Source organism: Myotis yumanensis, unplaced genomic scaffold (assembly GCF_028538775.1).
Source record: "Myotis yumanensis isolate MYYU_CA2020_CCGP unplaced genomic scaffold, mMyoYum1.0.hap1 SCAF_11, whole genome shotgun sequence".
In the NCBI taxonomy this organism is placed as follows: domain Eukaryota; kingdom Metazoa; phylum Chordata; class Mammalia; order Chiroptera; family Vespertilionidae; genus Myotis; species Myotis yumanensis.
In genome coordinates, this window is record NW_027223762.1 from 19,397,580 (window position 1) to 19,414,568 (window position 16,989).

General features: G+C 36.4%; 1 protein-coding gene across 7 annotated transcripts in view; it reads right to left on the bottom strand.

Annotated features, from left to right (window-relative positions):
* The window catches only part of MAP4K3 (mitogen-activated protein kinase kinase kinase kinase 3), a 118,781-nt gene that overhangs the window by 50,578 nt on the left and 51,214 nt on the right, over positions 1-16,989 (bottom strand). For all 7 annotated transcript variants that reach the window (XM_070429070.1, XM_070429071.1, XM_070429068.1 and 4 more), the window contains exons 3-9: positions 11,826-11,916; positions 9,306-9,370; positions 7,609-7,664; positions 6,974-7,021; positions 4,550-4,592; positions 4,097-4,169; positions 27-158 (exon numbers count right to left, since the gene is read on the bottom strand). In XM_070429070.1, coding sequence (XP_070285171.1) covers positions 27-158; positions 4,097-4,169; positions 4,550-4,592; positions 6,974-7,021; positions 7,609-7,664; positions 9,306-9,370; positions 11,826-11,916 — 508 coding nt within the window. The remainder of the gene's footprint in view (positions 1-26; positions 159-4,096; positions 4,170-4,549; positions 4,593-6,973; positions 7,022-7,608; positions 7,665-9,305; positions 9,371-11,825; positions 11,917-16,989) is intronic.

Here is a 16,989-nt window from a genome sequence, read left to right on the forward strand (position 1 = left end):
GGATTCTTCAACTATGATGCACTGACCTCATTGGATGTAAGTCAAACATAGGAGGCTGGAGCTCAGCAAGTTCTATGGCGGTGATCCCCACTGCCCAGAGGTCACAGAGCTGATTGTACCCCCCTTTCCTCTCAACGGCTGCGACTTCTGGAGCCATCCTGAAGGAATATTCCAGAAAAGAAAACCTTTTGTTTATTGTATCTTCCTTCATATTCCCACCAGAGGCACATGGAACCATCACTAAGTTGAGATCTACATGCCTTGATATCTGAAAAATAAGTGTGCAGTATTTAAAAGGCCCATTTCTCCTCAGATCTCATCATCTCGTAAGCTCCTCCATCCCAAGCCCCTACTGATGATTTGTTACTTTGCTACACTACTTCCTATTAAGGTTTGTAAAACTTTACAACTACGACAGAACAACATTTCCCAAATTTGTCCATACCCAAATCTCTCTTCCTCCTCACAGCAAAATCCCAGAGAAATAACATCTTGCAATATTCTATAATTTTTAGTTTTACCTCCTTACATCAATAAACTACAATCTGGCCTCTGACTGTTTTCACTTGACCAAAATTATTTACTGGGGCACCAAAAATCTTCATTTAGCACTTAACTCATATTTACTTAACTGTCATGTTTTTCAGTTTTATTATAATGATGGGTAAGTTATCAAAGTGTCTAGTTTTAAAAAGATATTTATCCATAGACAAGTTGTCCAAACTATTATTTTTTGTTTCTTTTAATTTTCTTATAGTCTGATTCTAATTATATCTGTATAAATTTATATTTGACTAATTTAAATAATTACATTCATTTTCAAATATTAAAAATTTCAAATTCTAAGCAACAGTTTTGAAAATAACTGAGATAGCTCAACTCTTTCATATCAAAATAGTGACTTAAATAAGTAGCCTTACACATGCACGTTTGTCTTCCTGGTAAGATTTCAGGAAAGTTAAGTCAGTGAAGTTAGAAAAAAAACAAAAACAAAAAAATCCCCCACTAACTTTCAAATACTTGGTCTTAAAATCTTGTTAATCTTAAAGTAGCTCTATGAATATTCAAATTATTATCAGAAAAGTGAACATTAAAGTATGTCAGTTATTACTTTATTGATGGCTACATTACAGCCTGCTGGTTCTTAGCCCCTAAGAATCCCAGAAAGGCTGACACATTAGGGTTATAAACTTATAAAAGTTGGGTTGAGGTTGGAAACATATGTATTAGAAAATGTGAAGTCTAAATAATGAAGTTAGTCTCCCAGATTCCTCCTTTCTGCCTTCAGGGCTCAGCAGTTGCTCCTTCCCATTCCAACTGGGTGAAGACCAAGAGAAATGGAAGAGAGGCTTCAGACTCAAAGGAAGCAGAAACAAAGAGCAGGGGTTGGGGGCAGCTGAAGTCTATGTCTAGAGCAGTGGTGGGGAACGGCCAGCCCCGTGGGCAGTATAACACCCATGAAATCATTTGGTCTGGCCCTGCCAAGCCATTAGGGGTGAGTTAATTAAATGTCTGACCAAATAGACCAGGCTAATTTCGGATGGCCTGCAAATGATGTTACTGTATAAATATCCAAATGGCTCCTGGCACAAAAAGGTTCCCCAGAAAAATGTGCCCCCCCCCCCCCCCCCCCCCCCGGTTTCCTGCACTTGCTCAGTTCTCAGTAAACACCAGGCTTACATGGTGCCTCCATGCATACAGAGCTATGCACCAGTTTTTAGTGCCTTGCTCTTCAATGTGAATCAGAAGGTAAGGATTACGAGTCATCTGAGGAAGCCTCCATCATGAAAGGATGAAACTAAGAAGTTGGGAAAATCTTATAGAAAGTAGAATGAAGAATATTTTTTAAAGTAGTAGAAAATTTAAGAAAGTTAATGGATTAGTCTAAATGGCCCAACATATAACGAATGAGATCCAGAAAGAGAGAGCATGATAAAGGATAACAAAGAAATTGTCAAAGAAGTAATACAAGAATATTTCCCAGAACTGAAAGACATGAATCTCTTGATTAAAAAGTACAACAAATAATGTTGTGCAACAACATTGTCTCTTGAAAAGCCAAGTACAACAAATAAAAGTAAAAATGACAGAAAACCCAAAACATTCTGCGATACATCATCATGGAATATCAAACCACTAGAAATGATTCTAGGGGTGATGGGTTACATTCAAAGACCATGCATCATCATGGCATCACACTTCCGTAGCATCAGAGAAAAGAAGCTTCTAGAGCAGTGATGGCGAACCTATGACACGCGTGTCAGAGGTGACACGTGAACTCATTTTTTTGGTTGATTTTTCTTTGTTAAATGGCATTTAAATATATAAAATAAATATCAAAAATATAAATCTTTGTTTTACTATGGTTGCAAATATCAAAAAATTTCTGTATGTGACACGGCACCAGAGTTAAGTTAGGGTTTTTCAAAATGCTGACACGCCGAGCTCAAAAGGTTCGCCATCACTGCTCTAGGGCAATATTTCAAAAATCTTAATCTAAAATTCTAAATTCACTCAAATTGTAAGTCAGGTGTGAAACCAGACATGCAGTCTCAAAAATTTTACTCCTCAAATTTCTCGAGAATTTAGTAAAACATGTGAGGAAGTAATTAATGAAAGAGGAAGATTTGGATTCTAGGAAATGAATTTCCAAGCTGATGATGAAAAATTCCCAGGAGAAGCTATGCAAAAAGACCTAGAAAATGAGCAATTTAGATTGGAATAGGAGGGAAGAGGACTCCAAAAAAGATTATTATAAGAAAAAAGACAAATTAAAACAAAGCAAAAACAAACTAAAATCAGAATAATTTGATAGGCTTTATGATGTGGAAAATTGTATAGAGGCATGTTACAGACTGCAAAATGTGAAAAGGTATAGAAGTCTCAGCCAGGGATTAAAAAAAAAAAAAACCGAAGCAAATTAAAAATGAATAAATTATCCAATATAGAAAAAACATTTCAAGGTAGCACATGTAATAACATAACAACTGACTCAGCAAGTACACTGCAAGGATAAGGCTGGATGATGAATGAAGAAAGCTAAAATCTTCACCTATCATAACAGGGTCTATAAACAACACCAGATAATACTAGAGATGGCAAAATACACAACTAGGTAAGTTTTTATAAGCCCTTTAGGACTACTTAACTTCTAAAATATACATCCACTTGATACAAAGAAAAATTAATACAAAAAATGGTATGTATCATCTCCCAAATCTGGAAATGAGTCACCCAGGTTAGTGCCATCCCACTGCTGATGACTACGAGGGCATCAGGGGGAGTCCTGGCACTTTAGCTGAATGGAGTAAAAAAAAGGAGACATATGTACTACTAGTTATAATACTTTAAACAAGAAATAAAAAAAAAATAAAAAAAAATAATTCTGAGGTGCTGTTACTTCAAAGTAATGGTGTGAACAAGAAAGCTCTACACGTGTCTACCACCACTATATTCACAATGACTAAGAGCATATCTAGCACACAGTAAGTGGTCAAAACCATTTATTGAACAAATTAATAAAAATTTTTATGGAATGCTTAAAGAATACTAGCAGACAAATATGGCTAGGAAGAGGGATCTTGTGAAGGCAACTGGAAGCATTTAAGATTAATGAGGCAGAGAGAGGTCACATTGTGGAACACTCTAAATGCCAAGAAATATGTATTTGATCTTGTGTGCAAGCAAGATATGTCAAAAAGTCTTGAGCAAAGTAGTACTGTGAATAATGTAATGTTGGAAGACTAGTCAAAATATGGACTGGAAGTGGGGGGTGAATAAAGATATATAAAAACATCTGTGAAAATACATGAAAGGTAGAAGCAAGGGTTGAGTTTTTCCAGGAGAATTGGAAAAAGTTCTCTCAAGACATTAATCATTAGTCTTTTTCACCTTAATGAAATTAACATGGTAGAATATTCTTTGGCTATGTAATCCAGCCACAGGCATATATGCCTAAATTACTTAACTTGTTAATGAACTTATTAATGTTTTCATCCTAAAGTTTTTTATTATTTTGTCTATTTTTTAAATGCTGAATTTAATAATGAAAAAAAACACACACCAAAAAGTTAATTATCAATTAAAATACAATTACCAATATGGTGTACCAATGAAAGACTTCCGTTTGGCAATTGTAGCTGTTATCTGTGCAGATACTCCAAAATCAGCTATTAAAAAAATGAGAAACATTTAGAAAAGAAAACTGAAAGTAAGTAATATTTAAGGCAACATGAGAAGAATCTTTAATTATTATTTTCATTAAACTACCTTTAATTATTTCCATTAAACTAATTTTGCAGAAATAGGAGATATTCTCAAATACCACATTAAAAATTTTAACTTTAATGGACTAGCATTAAAATGTTACAAAGTAGTCAGTGTATATCACAGCCAAGTAGATTCCCATATATCCCCACATGAATCAAATGACAACAGAAGTCAAGATAAAAAAAATTTTGATGAGAGAGGGCCAAGATAATCTAAACAGGAAAATAGAAATTTACTAGTTTTGGAATAAATTTGCATGACAAAATTTTAATTTACTTACCCAATTTCACATGACCATTATCCGTTAACAGAATGTTAGCTCCCTTCAAAGTGAGAACATTTTAGTTAAAGTAAGAAACATTTTATCAGACAGTGCATATAATAACTGTATTTATTAAAATAATCACAAGTGGCAGCCTTAGACCTGGAAATACTTAACATGTAAAGTATGCCCAATTAAAATGTTAAATTATTATAGTCACAGAAAAATTTACTATCTACTTTTTAAGCAATCTGCTTATGCTTACAAAATGTTCTGCCTTGCAAAAGCTGCTATTAACATAATATGAATGTAACTATGAAAGTGATATATTAGTTTTCATCTAAATGTTATTTTCTTACTGATCAAACACTGTCACGGCACTTAAATGTCACCTTATCCTGCCATTTTCAATTCCTTGTATTATATTTTGGACTTAATTGCTATATCCTGTTAAAAAATAAAAACAAACCTCCAATCCATCAGTTGAACCAGGGCTGGTGTGTAAGACTGAACCTGCTGCTTAGTATGTGAGGCTGTCTATCCTTAATATGTCTGTCCGGAGTTTAGGACCATTCAGGATACAATTAGCCACTGGTCCACAGAATTAAAATGTCACCTATCTCCATGATTGTGAATAATAGAAAATATATATTGGTCTGTGCCACCAGTTCCTGGCACAAAGCTCCTGAAACCCTTATAATGTCTTCAGTGCTAAGAGCACTAGGACCATCTTCTGTTTCAATATTTGGTCTTTTGCCCCAGTTCTTGACACAGCACACCTGAAACTTTGCATAATTTCCTGGGTGACAGGCGTGTCCGGTTCTAATGAAGCAACTCTAGGTGAACTCCTGGACGGGTCCTGGGTGAGGGCTGGCCACTGGAAGACCAAGCCATGATTGCAAGCGTGGAATTTTCAGCCTCACCCCCACCCCCTGAAGAAGGGAGTGACTGATCCATCATGCCGATGTGAGGAAGCCTCCATAAAATCCCAGTAGTACAGAGTGTGGAGAGCTCCTGAGTTGGTGAACACGTGTAGGTGCTGAGATAGTGGTGTGCCCTGGAGAGCGCAAGGGAGCTCTGCGCCTCTTCCCACAGACCCTGCCCTATGCATCCCCTCCATGTGGATATTCATCAGTATCCTTTTTTTGTTGCTAATCCTCACCCAAGGATATTTTTTCAATTGATTTTTTTAGAGAGAGTGGAAGGGAAGGGAGGGAAGAAAGGGGGGAGGGGGGGAGAGAGAGAGAGAGAGAGAGAGAGAGAGAGAGAGAGAGAGAGAGAGAAAGAAACATCAATGCGAGACACGTCAATCGGTTGCTTCCTGCATGTGCCCCAACTGGGGCTGGGAATCAAACCTGTAACCCAAGTACGTGCCCTTGACTGGGAACCGAACCCCTGACCCTTTGGTGCATGGGCCGACACTTTAACTACTGAGCAACACTGGCCAGGGCTATCATATCCTTTAATAAACTGGTAAACAGTAATTATGTCTCTGAGTTCGGCGAGCTGCTTTAGCAAATTCACAGAACCCAAGGATGGGGTCTTTGGAATCTCCACTCCATCCATAGCTGGTTGGTCAGAAGCACAGATAACCTGAGCTTGGGACTAGCATCTGAAGTGTGTGTGTGTTGGGGAGGGGGGCTGCAAAGGGGTGAGGGGAAGTCTTGTGGGACTGAGCCCTTTAACCTGTGGGATCTAACCCAATCCGAACTGAGTCAGACTGTAGGGCATCCAGCTGGTGTCACAGAGAATTGCTTGTTGTGGGAAAACCCTCCCATGTTTGGTGACCAGAAGTGCCAGAAGTGAAGTGTTCTGCGTCAGTAGTAAAGGAGACTCACAGGAAAGACACAGTAGGGAAGAATTGGGTTTTTCACTGTATGGAAAGAAATCAACCTGAGTTTCTTCCATTACAATGACTTAGTAGCATTTTAGCTACTTTTGCTTCTTGACCGAAGTTCAAAGATATGAACCACTTTATTTTCAATAAGCTCCAACTTCTGAAGGAGGTAGAAATACTGTCTCCAAAAGGCATTGCAGGCTTTTACTTATTTATTTTTGTCTTTTCTGCAACTTTTAAATGAGCAAGCAAAAGTAACTTAGTCCAGGGTGCCATCAATCATGTAATTATAACCTTATGGGGGAAAAATAACAGGAAACCCCTTCCTGCCCCAAACAGAGGTGGGAATAATAGAAGACAGCACATTAACCCACACTGTACACTCCAAAAGGGTGAATTTTAGGGTAGGTGAATTGTATCTCAATAAAGTTGCTATAAAAAAGTAATAAAACCTTTAAAAGCATTACTCAATTTTATTATAATAACATATTTCAGATAACAAATTCATCCAACAGAAAAATCCAGACAATTTTGGTCAACAGTTTGATCAGAGTATTTAAAAATGAAGAGAGGGACAATAGGTTAAACATATAATGTGTATGTACCTTTATATCTCTGTGCATTTTTCCTTTACTGTGAAGATAGTATAGTCCCTGGAGTTTCAAAAAAACAAAACACAAAAATTAACAAGATTTTACTACAGATCTCTTTGGGATTTAAAATGATCCATTGAGTAGTATTCTCCATTTTTTTATTTACTCTTTACAGAAAGTCTTAAGGTAATCAATTTATTTTAATGAACAAAAGAATCAAGAAAATGAAAAAGGCAAAGTTCAGTTGGAACCATTCATTTTCCTAAGATAAGTAATTTTCACTAAACTCTACAAATAGTTTGAAATAACTTAAAAAGTATTTGTGCAATTAGGATCAGAATGAGTTTCAATTACCACAAGAATGCTTAATTTTCAAGCCTTTCCTTGGTATTAAGAGGAATATAAAAACATAAAGTAACAAATCCACAGCACTTAAAACGTAGGAGTTCAAATTATCACACTGAGACTTTAAAGTACTAATATGCAGATGTAACTTGGGTTTATTACAAAAACAATTAAAAATGTATTAATACTCAAGAGTTTACCAAACTAGAATATTTAATCCTACTTTACTTAACAGGTAATGCACAATAATTAAACATTAACTTTAATGAAGAATGTTACTTTTTAATTAGCATTGGATTTACCTGTAGTGTTTCTCGGCTAACATATGCAATTTGCAATTCTGACAGAGGTCCTGTTACTGTCAGAGAAGAAAATTAACATTAATAAAATTAGGCAAAGCATGTTTTTCAAAACTGACAATGTTTTACAAGATCCATTAAGCAACAGGTTTAACGTTTAATAAATAACTCTAAAATGTAAGCTCCATGAGGGAAGGATTTTAAATAATCTGATTGACTCATTGTATCCTGTGTATAGAACAGTGCCTAGCACGAAAAAGTTGTGCAATAAATGTTTATATAATGAATAAAAACCTGACATAGTCTCTGAAATTAGTTATAATTTTATACCTCACTAACTAATATTATTTCTTAAATATTTTAAGAAAGAAAGTATGGCCAAAAGGTTTAGCTAGTTTTATAAAAAGCTTTTAAAAAACTGATGTGTTACATGTATTATGGCTCATTTAAAGTCAATATTTTCCCCCCAAATTTTTATCTTTATAGCTATAAAATTAATATAAGTTCACTATAAAACATTTCAATCAACAGAGAAGTTTGGAAAGTATAGGCCTCTTCCTTATTCTGTTACCTATAGTTTGGCCTATAGATTACTGTACAATTTTATGCAGAGACATTTCATATAATATATGTATGCATCATACACAAAAGCATAAGTGGAATCATATTACACATACAGTTCTGAAACCTGCCCTCTTCACTTATTATGGCCACCTTCCTGCATCAATAAGTAGCTTAATCATATTGTAATATTTGAAAAATATTTCTCCTTGTGCATCTATACACTATGGAAGATATTTCAATTGTTTTCTCTTTTTCACTAGTCATCATTTTAGAGTAAAGAAATTCATTGGGAAAGACTATGCTGAAAATCAAATTCCAATGATGGGAATCTTTGCTAATGACTTGATATCAAGATATAGTGAAGTGAAACAAAATCAGTATTCTATCCAAATAGCCTTTTAACATTTCCTTTATTACAATCAGCCCCTAAAATTACATAAGCGGCCCCAAACTAGATATATGAGCTCAAGTTCTATATGAAAAACTGAGAAAATTTTTTCAAAATATTTTCTCGGGAAAATTGACATCATGAATTACTGACATAATTTTATTTTACATTTATCAAAAAGTACACCTCCGGCAAAAGTATAAAAGCTACTCTACAGTTTGTGACAGTAACCTATTAACAGAACTAGAACAGAAAAAAAAAGACAGTAAAAATTGTTTATTTTACTTTAAAAGTCTCATATACTACTCCATTGAAATCCCAATGAAAAATGTTCTAATAATTTTTTTAATTCCTCATTATCTAGCATCTAAGACAACATTCAATTGATGCTTCTTGAATACATGAGAGCAAAATCAACTATCTTTGCATTAATACTATTCACTTATCAATTGGATATTCTTTTGGCTTAGTATTAGCCATCAAGGCCTTTGCGTGTCTTCTATAAGTCTGAGTTTGAAATTTCAAGAATTAACTATATATAACATTCCTTCTATAGAATCAGCTAATAATTCAACTGCATATAGTTTTCCAATTTATAAAGCAAGTGCTCCTTTCATCTATATATATCTGAAATATCTTTATGTATCCAAACATACTTTGCTCAAAACAACATTAATGTTTTAATACAGTACATTACTTATATTAAGAAATTCTATTTAATCTCTATAAAATATAACTTTGGTCTTACCATGATAAATATCCTGTAAAGAGCCACCTCCACAAAACTCCATGCATATCCAAAGTTTATCTCGCCTATAAAGAGAAAATAAGCATGTACCACAGTTTCAGGATTAAAATTATTTGTGCTAACAAATATTTTAAAGTTGTATTCTATAATCTTGAGAAACCATATAAATACAATGTGCTAAGAAAAAAAACCCTAATTTCTATGAGTAAATGAATTACCCAAGATTTTAATCCTTAAAATATACCAATTGTAGGATATAAAGATGCCATAAAGATGACAGAAAGATGCCATCCAGACGAGAGAAAATGTCCCTTTAGTTAAAAACTTCCCTCCCCGTTTACCCATCTACCCGATGACAGTATTATAAAAGTTCAATGCTAATTAGAAGGCTCATGCCAAAATTATATGGAAGATTCATCACAGAATGGCAATACATCTCTAATCACTTTCACAGCACTCTCATCAACAAAACAGATAAAATGTAAACTTAGCCCTAACCGGTTTGGCTCAGTGGATAGAGCGTCGGCCTGCGGACTCAGGGGTCCCGGGTTCGATTCCGGTCAGGGGCATGTGCCTTGGTTGCGGGCATATCCCCAGTGGGGAGTGTGCAGGAGGCAGCTGATCGATGTTTCTCTCTCACCGATGTTTCTAACTCTCTATCCCTCTCCCTTCCTCTCTGTAAAAAATCAATAAAATATATTTTTAAAAAAATGTAAACTTAATATCCTTATATCTAAACTCAACAAAGATCTTTCCAAAATAATAATATTAAATTTTATCATTCACTTATCTTTAGATAGCATTTCTCTCTCACAATTACATTGTAAGACAGCATAATTATATAGACATTGGAGAAATCATTTGCAAAGATTTAATAGATTATTCCTTTGTTCATTCCTCCATTATGTCATCACAAAATGTATGAGGAAATGCATTATTCTTAGGGCAGAGATGGAATACAAAGTCTCTGAACTCAGCAGGCTAAGTTTAATGCAGAAGAAAGACTCTGCCTTAATAATACGTCTGACTCTCTCATCAATGCACTCACAATGCACAGAAGAATATCTGGCAAATGAATGTTTGTTTCATACGTGAACAAATGAGTGGCTGAAAGAATAAACAGATTAGAAAAAGGGTCAGCAAACTATGGCCAGTGGGCCAAATCTAGCCTGCTGCCTGATTTTATATAGTCCAGGAACTAAAAATGTTTTTTTTTGTTTTTAAATGGTTGGGAGCACTGGGGGGGAACTTTCTAAACCTTCTCCCAATTTAATCTAGGTCATTCTGTCAGAAACAGTAACAGTAAAACAAAATGTTTGATGTGGTGATTTTAATATATTGAAAGCAATCAATTATTTATCTCATGAACTTAACTGATTTTAAGAGTTTTTTGTTTGTGCTAATATAGTAACTACCTGTACTGGGTTTGTTCCATAAAATACAAATTGATGCAGAAACTGTGTTCGGTTACTATTTGATCCACTGACTATCAAGTAATTGTAAATTGCCTGTTAAAGAACCCATTTAAAATGTGTAACAGTCACTGACCTGGGGGGCAGAACCTATCCCCATGTGAACTGAAGTCTCCATTTACCCATCTTTAACCTTAATGAAGGCGGGCAATCCAAGCTGTCCCAGAGTGCCTAGAATCAAGAGGAGCTGGTCCCCACGGCTTTTCACAAGCCAGAGAGAGGACAAGAATCGCCCAATGTTTTCTACGCGCTGTGCCTACATCTGAAGGGTTAAAGTGTTTTGTACATGGATCATGAGAAGTTATATCCTTACACATCCTATAATATATCAAAACAAAACTGAATAGTTTTTAAATACATAAGAAAACATTCACTGATGCTCCCTTTGGAAGGAACCTTATAAACCAGGTCACAGTATTGAACTCAGTTGCATATAGAAATGAATGGAAAAATGAGATTTGACCCTGAGGTCATCCCCTCTGGAATATGACCCGGGGAACCTGGCCTGGTCCTGCTAAACCAAAATAAGGTGGCAAATTCAGTCTTTCCAAATTCATTCAAAGACCTAGAACAAGAAGAAGTCAATGAAATAATTACAGTTCCTAGTCCTTTGTACAAAATGAGGGAAACAAACGATGCAATACTCTGAGGCTAAAAGCACAAAAGAAAAAGGGTTTCTAATAAAAATATAACAGGAAGAAGTGATCCTGACTTTCTAAATTCACCCAAGTCTAGAAGAAAGGGCAACAGAATGGCGTATTTAGAGCTCTATTCTACTACAGGGAGACTAACCATAGAAGTAATTTTTTTTCTGTCAGCTTCCTCACTGAAACCACATCCAGAATTCCCAAGAGTACAACAGACAACTGCAGACGCTCATATTAGTTACATAATTAGCATAAACAGATCGTAAATAAGAATTCCATTCATATAATCCTACCTTCAAAGCATGAAAAAAAGTACAAAACATGGACTAGAGGTAACTTTATTTTGTTAAATGTATTAGGTGCTGGAATCATGATTGCTTTTCAAAAAGGAGACAATGTACCTGAGATAGCTTCCAAAATAAGCAACAATATTTGGGTGTTTACAGTCTTTCATCATAATAATTTCTTGCTGCACAACTGCAAAGTCTTCACCTAGAATTAAAAAAAAAAAAAAAAAGCATGTTGGATATTTAATAGGTTAAATAAGTTCCAAAATGTTCATTTATTTCAAGACATAATTAATGTTATTGATAATACTTTTAACGACAATTCCAGTCTTTGACAGAAAGTAAAATACAGTGACCAAAAGCACATACCCTGGTCCCAGACTTTCTGGATTCAAATCCCAACTCTGTCCTTTACTAAGCTGCGTGAATTTGGACAAGTTATTTGACCTCCCTGTGCCAACTTCTTCCTCTGTAAATGGGGATAAAAATAGTTGCCTGTTGTGGGCCATCTGGTAACCCAGTACTGCTAGAGTATAGGCCTCTTGGCCCACAAAGAACCTGTAGAGATACATTGGACACTCTCAGTGTATTAGGGTTCCTGCCCTAACTTCAAAAAGGATTAATTCTTTGTGCTAAAATTACATTGTTATTTAGTAAAAAGGAAAAAGTAATGTCTATTTTCTAGTGGATTATCTGATGATTATTTCTAAGGCATAATAGTAATAATAGCAAATGCTTATATAGCGCTTACTGATAATTCACTAACCCTAACACAGGAACCCCAATAACCCCGAGAGTGTCAAATGTACCTCCACAGGCTCTTGTGGGGCCAAGAGGCCTACACTCTAGCAGTATTGAGTTGTCAGGTGGCCCACAAACACAGGCTTAGCCTGTATTCCAAAGCCTTGTTCCAACTGGGCTGAGCCTGGTCAGACTATTAGCAAATAATCTCTTTTCTCCTACTCCCTCCTGCCCAAATTCTTCAAAATAAGATCTGGCAATGCTATAGCAGGGTCACATGCCGTGGCTCCTGAATGAACACTTGTTAGAGAGAGAAAAAGAACGGCAGTGAATGCAAATGTGGTGAGCCAGAGACCATGCAAAAAGAGAACAAATAGAGGTGCTTACATTTAAATCAAAGTAACTTTGTATCACTGTTCCAGTTTTTAAAGTATTACATGCTTGAAGAGCCTGATTAGATGTATATTAGGCAAAGTAAAAAACAGAAGTCTTCCAAAGTATCCCTCAAATCGTAAGTATGAGGTTGTGAAGGCAAGCCCTGACATTTCTGGCCTTGGTCTTTTCCTATTGCAAATGTAACAGGGTACTGAAGTAGCCCAACCATGAACCATTAGACCCAATATCAACCCACCTCACTGCCCCGTTACAAGGAAAAAAGTAACGGAGAACAGACTGTATGTCAGGGTCTTAATTTCTGCAATGAAGAGGACACAAAATCGAAGACCTCCAAAGGGAGAATAGGAAATTTTTATGCCTCCAAAATTTCAGAAGAAAATCACTGGACTGAAATCCTCTTCTGAGTTCAATTCCCACCATGAAGAATCCCAGATTTTTAGTACATTAAAAGAAACCCAAGTTAAAAATAATAAAGCCCAAATGAGACTAATACCAATTTTCAGGACTATATTAAATTTTTTTGAAAATTCTAAATTTTGCTTTCTCACCTGCCTCTTAACTATATTTTTCCCCAATCTTGTGAAAGAGTTACATGAGATCAAAGTTGACCTAGTCAGAGTGAACTCTAGGACTTTAGTTTAATGGTCAGGTAACAGTTCTCTTTCCAGGGGTAGCCCTGAGAGTTTAGCAGTCAGCGCACAACCTCAAAGGGAACCAGCTTTAGAATAAAGTTGATCTGCAGAAAACACTGCAGAGAAACAGGAAGGAGGAGGAAAGCATATGATGATGTAATTGCGCTACCTCAGCTGCCTCTAGATATACCTGTATCTATATATATAAAAGCCTAAACAACCAAACACCCAAACGACCAGTCAACCGGTTGCTATGACACGCACTGACCACCAGGGGGCAGACGCTCAATGCAGGAGCTGCCTTGAGGGAGCGCACTGACCACCAGGGGGCAGCTCCAGCATTGAGCGTCTGCCCCCTGGTGGTCAGTGCGCTCCCACAGTCAACCTCCCGTGGCCAGGCAATCTCCTGTGGTCCCTTCCCCGGGCTGGCTGGCCCCGATAGGGCCGGCTGGCCAACCTCCCTCCCCGCCCTTCGTCCCCCGCCCCACTGCCCCAACAATCTCCTGTGGCCCTGATCACTGGCCAGGCCGAGGGACCCCATGCACGAGTTTGTGCACTGGGCCTCTAGTATAATCAATAAATCCCCTGCATTCTTTAAGCCACCCTGAGTTGTGGTTTCTGTTACAACTGTAAGCATCACAACTTCTAAGGTGATCTCTGCACATATTCCTGCCCTAATGACACTGCAAATGTGCCTGCATGTCTATGTCCGCACTAGAACATTAGGTCCTCCGGGACAGGATTATGCATGCCTTAATCATCTTTGTATCTCTAGCACCTAATATGTGATTAATAAAACTGTTGCCTGAGTGAATCTACCATACCTCATTATTCTTCTCCATGATGATATGTCTGCATCTAGTTTAATTTCATCCAGTTATGCAATTAGTTGCTTATGTACTACTCTTGAGCTTTCTACTGAACCCTCTAAGTGGCTTTAAGCCTTCAACTACTTCTTTCCCATTAAATGTTGTTGATCCAAAGTACATTATCTTTTTCCTATTAAGTCATTTCCATGTGATTACAAGAATGGCAAAATTAAATTCAACATATTTATGGATGGAAAGAATCCAAAGGAATAATATAGAACTCAGTTTTGAAAGGTAACTGGTAAAAATAGATTTGGGTAGGAATAAAGAAAGCAGAGTTTAATACATTAATAATACAAAGGAGCCTAATGGTGGATTTAAAGAACTTTCTTCAAAGCTCAAGTGAAGGGATTTCAAAGAATAGATTAACAAGCTCCCTCCCCAATTCTAGAATACTTCATAGGATACTGTAGAACAGAATGATTAGACTACATAATCTAAAAATTATTCCCAGTTCTGAGATTGTTTTTAGACATTAAAGTGAAGAATACATCTTCCAGAAGATGGCAAAATAAACAAAAAATCCTAATTGAGAAAAACAGGCAAGCCTACCTATAGAGCAGATAATGAATAAACCAAGTAAACAGAGAGAAAAATACAAACTAATACATGCAAAATTCTTAAACATGACATTATTAAGCATTCAATAAATGTTAACTGTGTGTAGTAGAGCGAATAATGACCCCAAAGGTATTTAGTTCCCAATCCCTGATACCTGTGAATGCTACTTTATGGCTAAAGGAGTTTTGCAAATGTGATTAAATTAAGGATCTTGGGATGGGGGATTATCCTGACTTGTGTATTTATATTCATAAAGCTAAATCACTGAACAGACACAAAGCGTTGGGAATGAGGAAGAAACTGCAGATATATTCAAAAGTCCTTTGTTATTTGTTTATTTTTGAGCATTATTACCTTTAAATGTGTAAATTCTAATTTATCCAGTATAGTCAGCCTCAAGCCCATAATATGGCTCTAATATATGTATTTTTTATTTTATTTTATTTATTTTTATGTTTTGGATCAAATATATTAAAGTGTAGCTAAGCAACCCATGATTAACCATGCAAAGTAATGATCATAAATGATGTAACACCAACTTTCTTTGTGATGGCAATAAACACAGAAGAGCACTGAGTCAACAACTGGTGGTAAGGGAGCTACTGAAGTGCTCCAGGGAGACAGGAAGATGAGCCAGATACATCATTACCCTGGTGTCTTGCCGCTCTAAGATGAAAATAAAGGGGAGAGAGCTCCTCTCCTGCCTCTCAGGACACAAAAAACCAACGTGAAAAGAAGATTTGCAAAGAAGGAAAGAAGATTTATAAAATATAGTTTTGGAGATCCAAGAAAAAATTGTAAAATGAGGTCTTACTGGTGTCTCTTCACACTTTAAAAATTTTGCCCTACAATTTAATAAATGCTGCTCTGATGGAAATAAAATATAATACCCTGTTTTCTCACCATGAATTTCCTGCTGGTCAATCTCGGTACATTTAAACGAAGAAGCCTTTCAGTAGGGTTAGAGCAAAGCAGTCTAGTCCTCAGGGACTCTACTTCAGGACTAGACTGCACTAAGCGAAGCCAGGGTCCTCTTTCCTCAGGAGCTGAGCAGTTAAGATAGATGTAGGTGTTTTCATTGTGTTTGAAAAGGAACGAGTTTCTCTGACAAGTTGCTACTTAATTAATCAGTTATCTGTTTTTATATTCTACTTTAATAACTAATACTGCAAATGGGTAATAATAAGCAATTTAATCATCAAATTTTTTTTTTAGGATAAAAAAACTAAAGAACAATGGGCCAAGATCAGAGGAATCAGACCCAAAAAAAGATGTGAGACTCTGGGCAAATTACAAATACTGCGCCTACTTTTCTGCAATATGACACGTGAGTGTTAGGCCTAAGAGAATGTTCACAATAGCTTCCAGCCACCAGTATTTTCTATGACAAAAGTTTTGAAAGCTGTGAAACATCTGACAACCATCTAGATAGATGACCTAAAAAGTTCCTTAGGACTCTACAATTCCGACTTTAAAACGTAAGAAAAAAAAGACTGAAGAGATTCATAATGTAGAGAATTGTAATACCTTGTAAGAACCTGAAAGTGAAGCCTGAGAGGATACATATGTGAGTTCTCTTCTATGAGCAAGTTCTCTCCATCTTTAGTTTTCCCTTAAAGTAAGTCTGAAGAGCTGGCAGGGTGCTAGTCCAAACAGCTTGAAGACCACAAGAACAAACCTGTAATCTGATAAAGTCAGGTTCACTGACCCAATGCAATGAGAAAGACAACACACCAGAGAAACCTTGGGCCATCTCACACAACAGAAGATGAGTTATACTAGTAAGATTCTGGGAAGAGTTGGGTTTAGGTGACATTTAAATGAAGGAGCCTTTTAGGAGGGTTTGGGCAAAGCAGAGTCTAGTCCTGGTCCTAAAGGACTCTACTTCAGGACTAGACCGCCAAAAGTGAAGCCAAGGTCCTCTTTCCTCAGGATCTGAGAAGTTAAGATAGACGTAGGTGCCGTGTCCAGAAACCCCTTATCTGGAGCTGTGCATCTCGGCTGTAAATCAAGAGTGCCTCTCTATGTCAAAATGACAGATTCCCCAAGGAAGAGGGGGAAGTTTGGTTCTTGCTGATA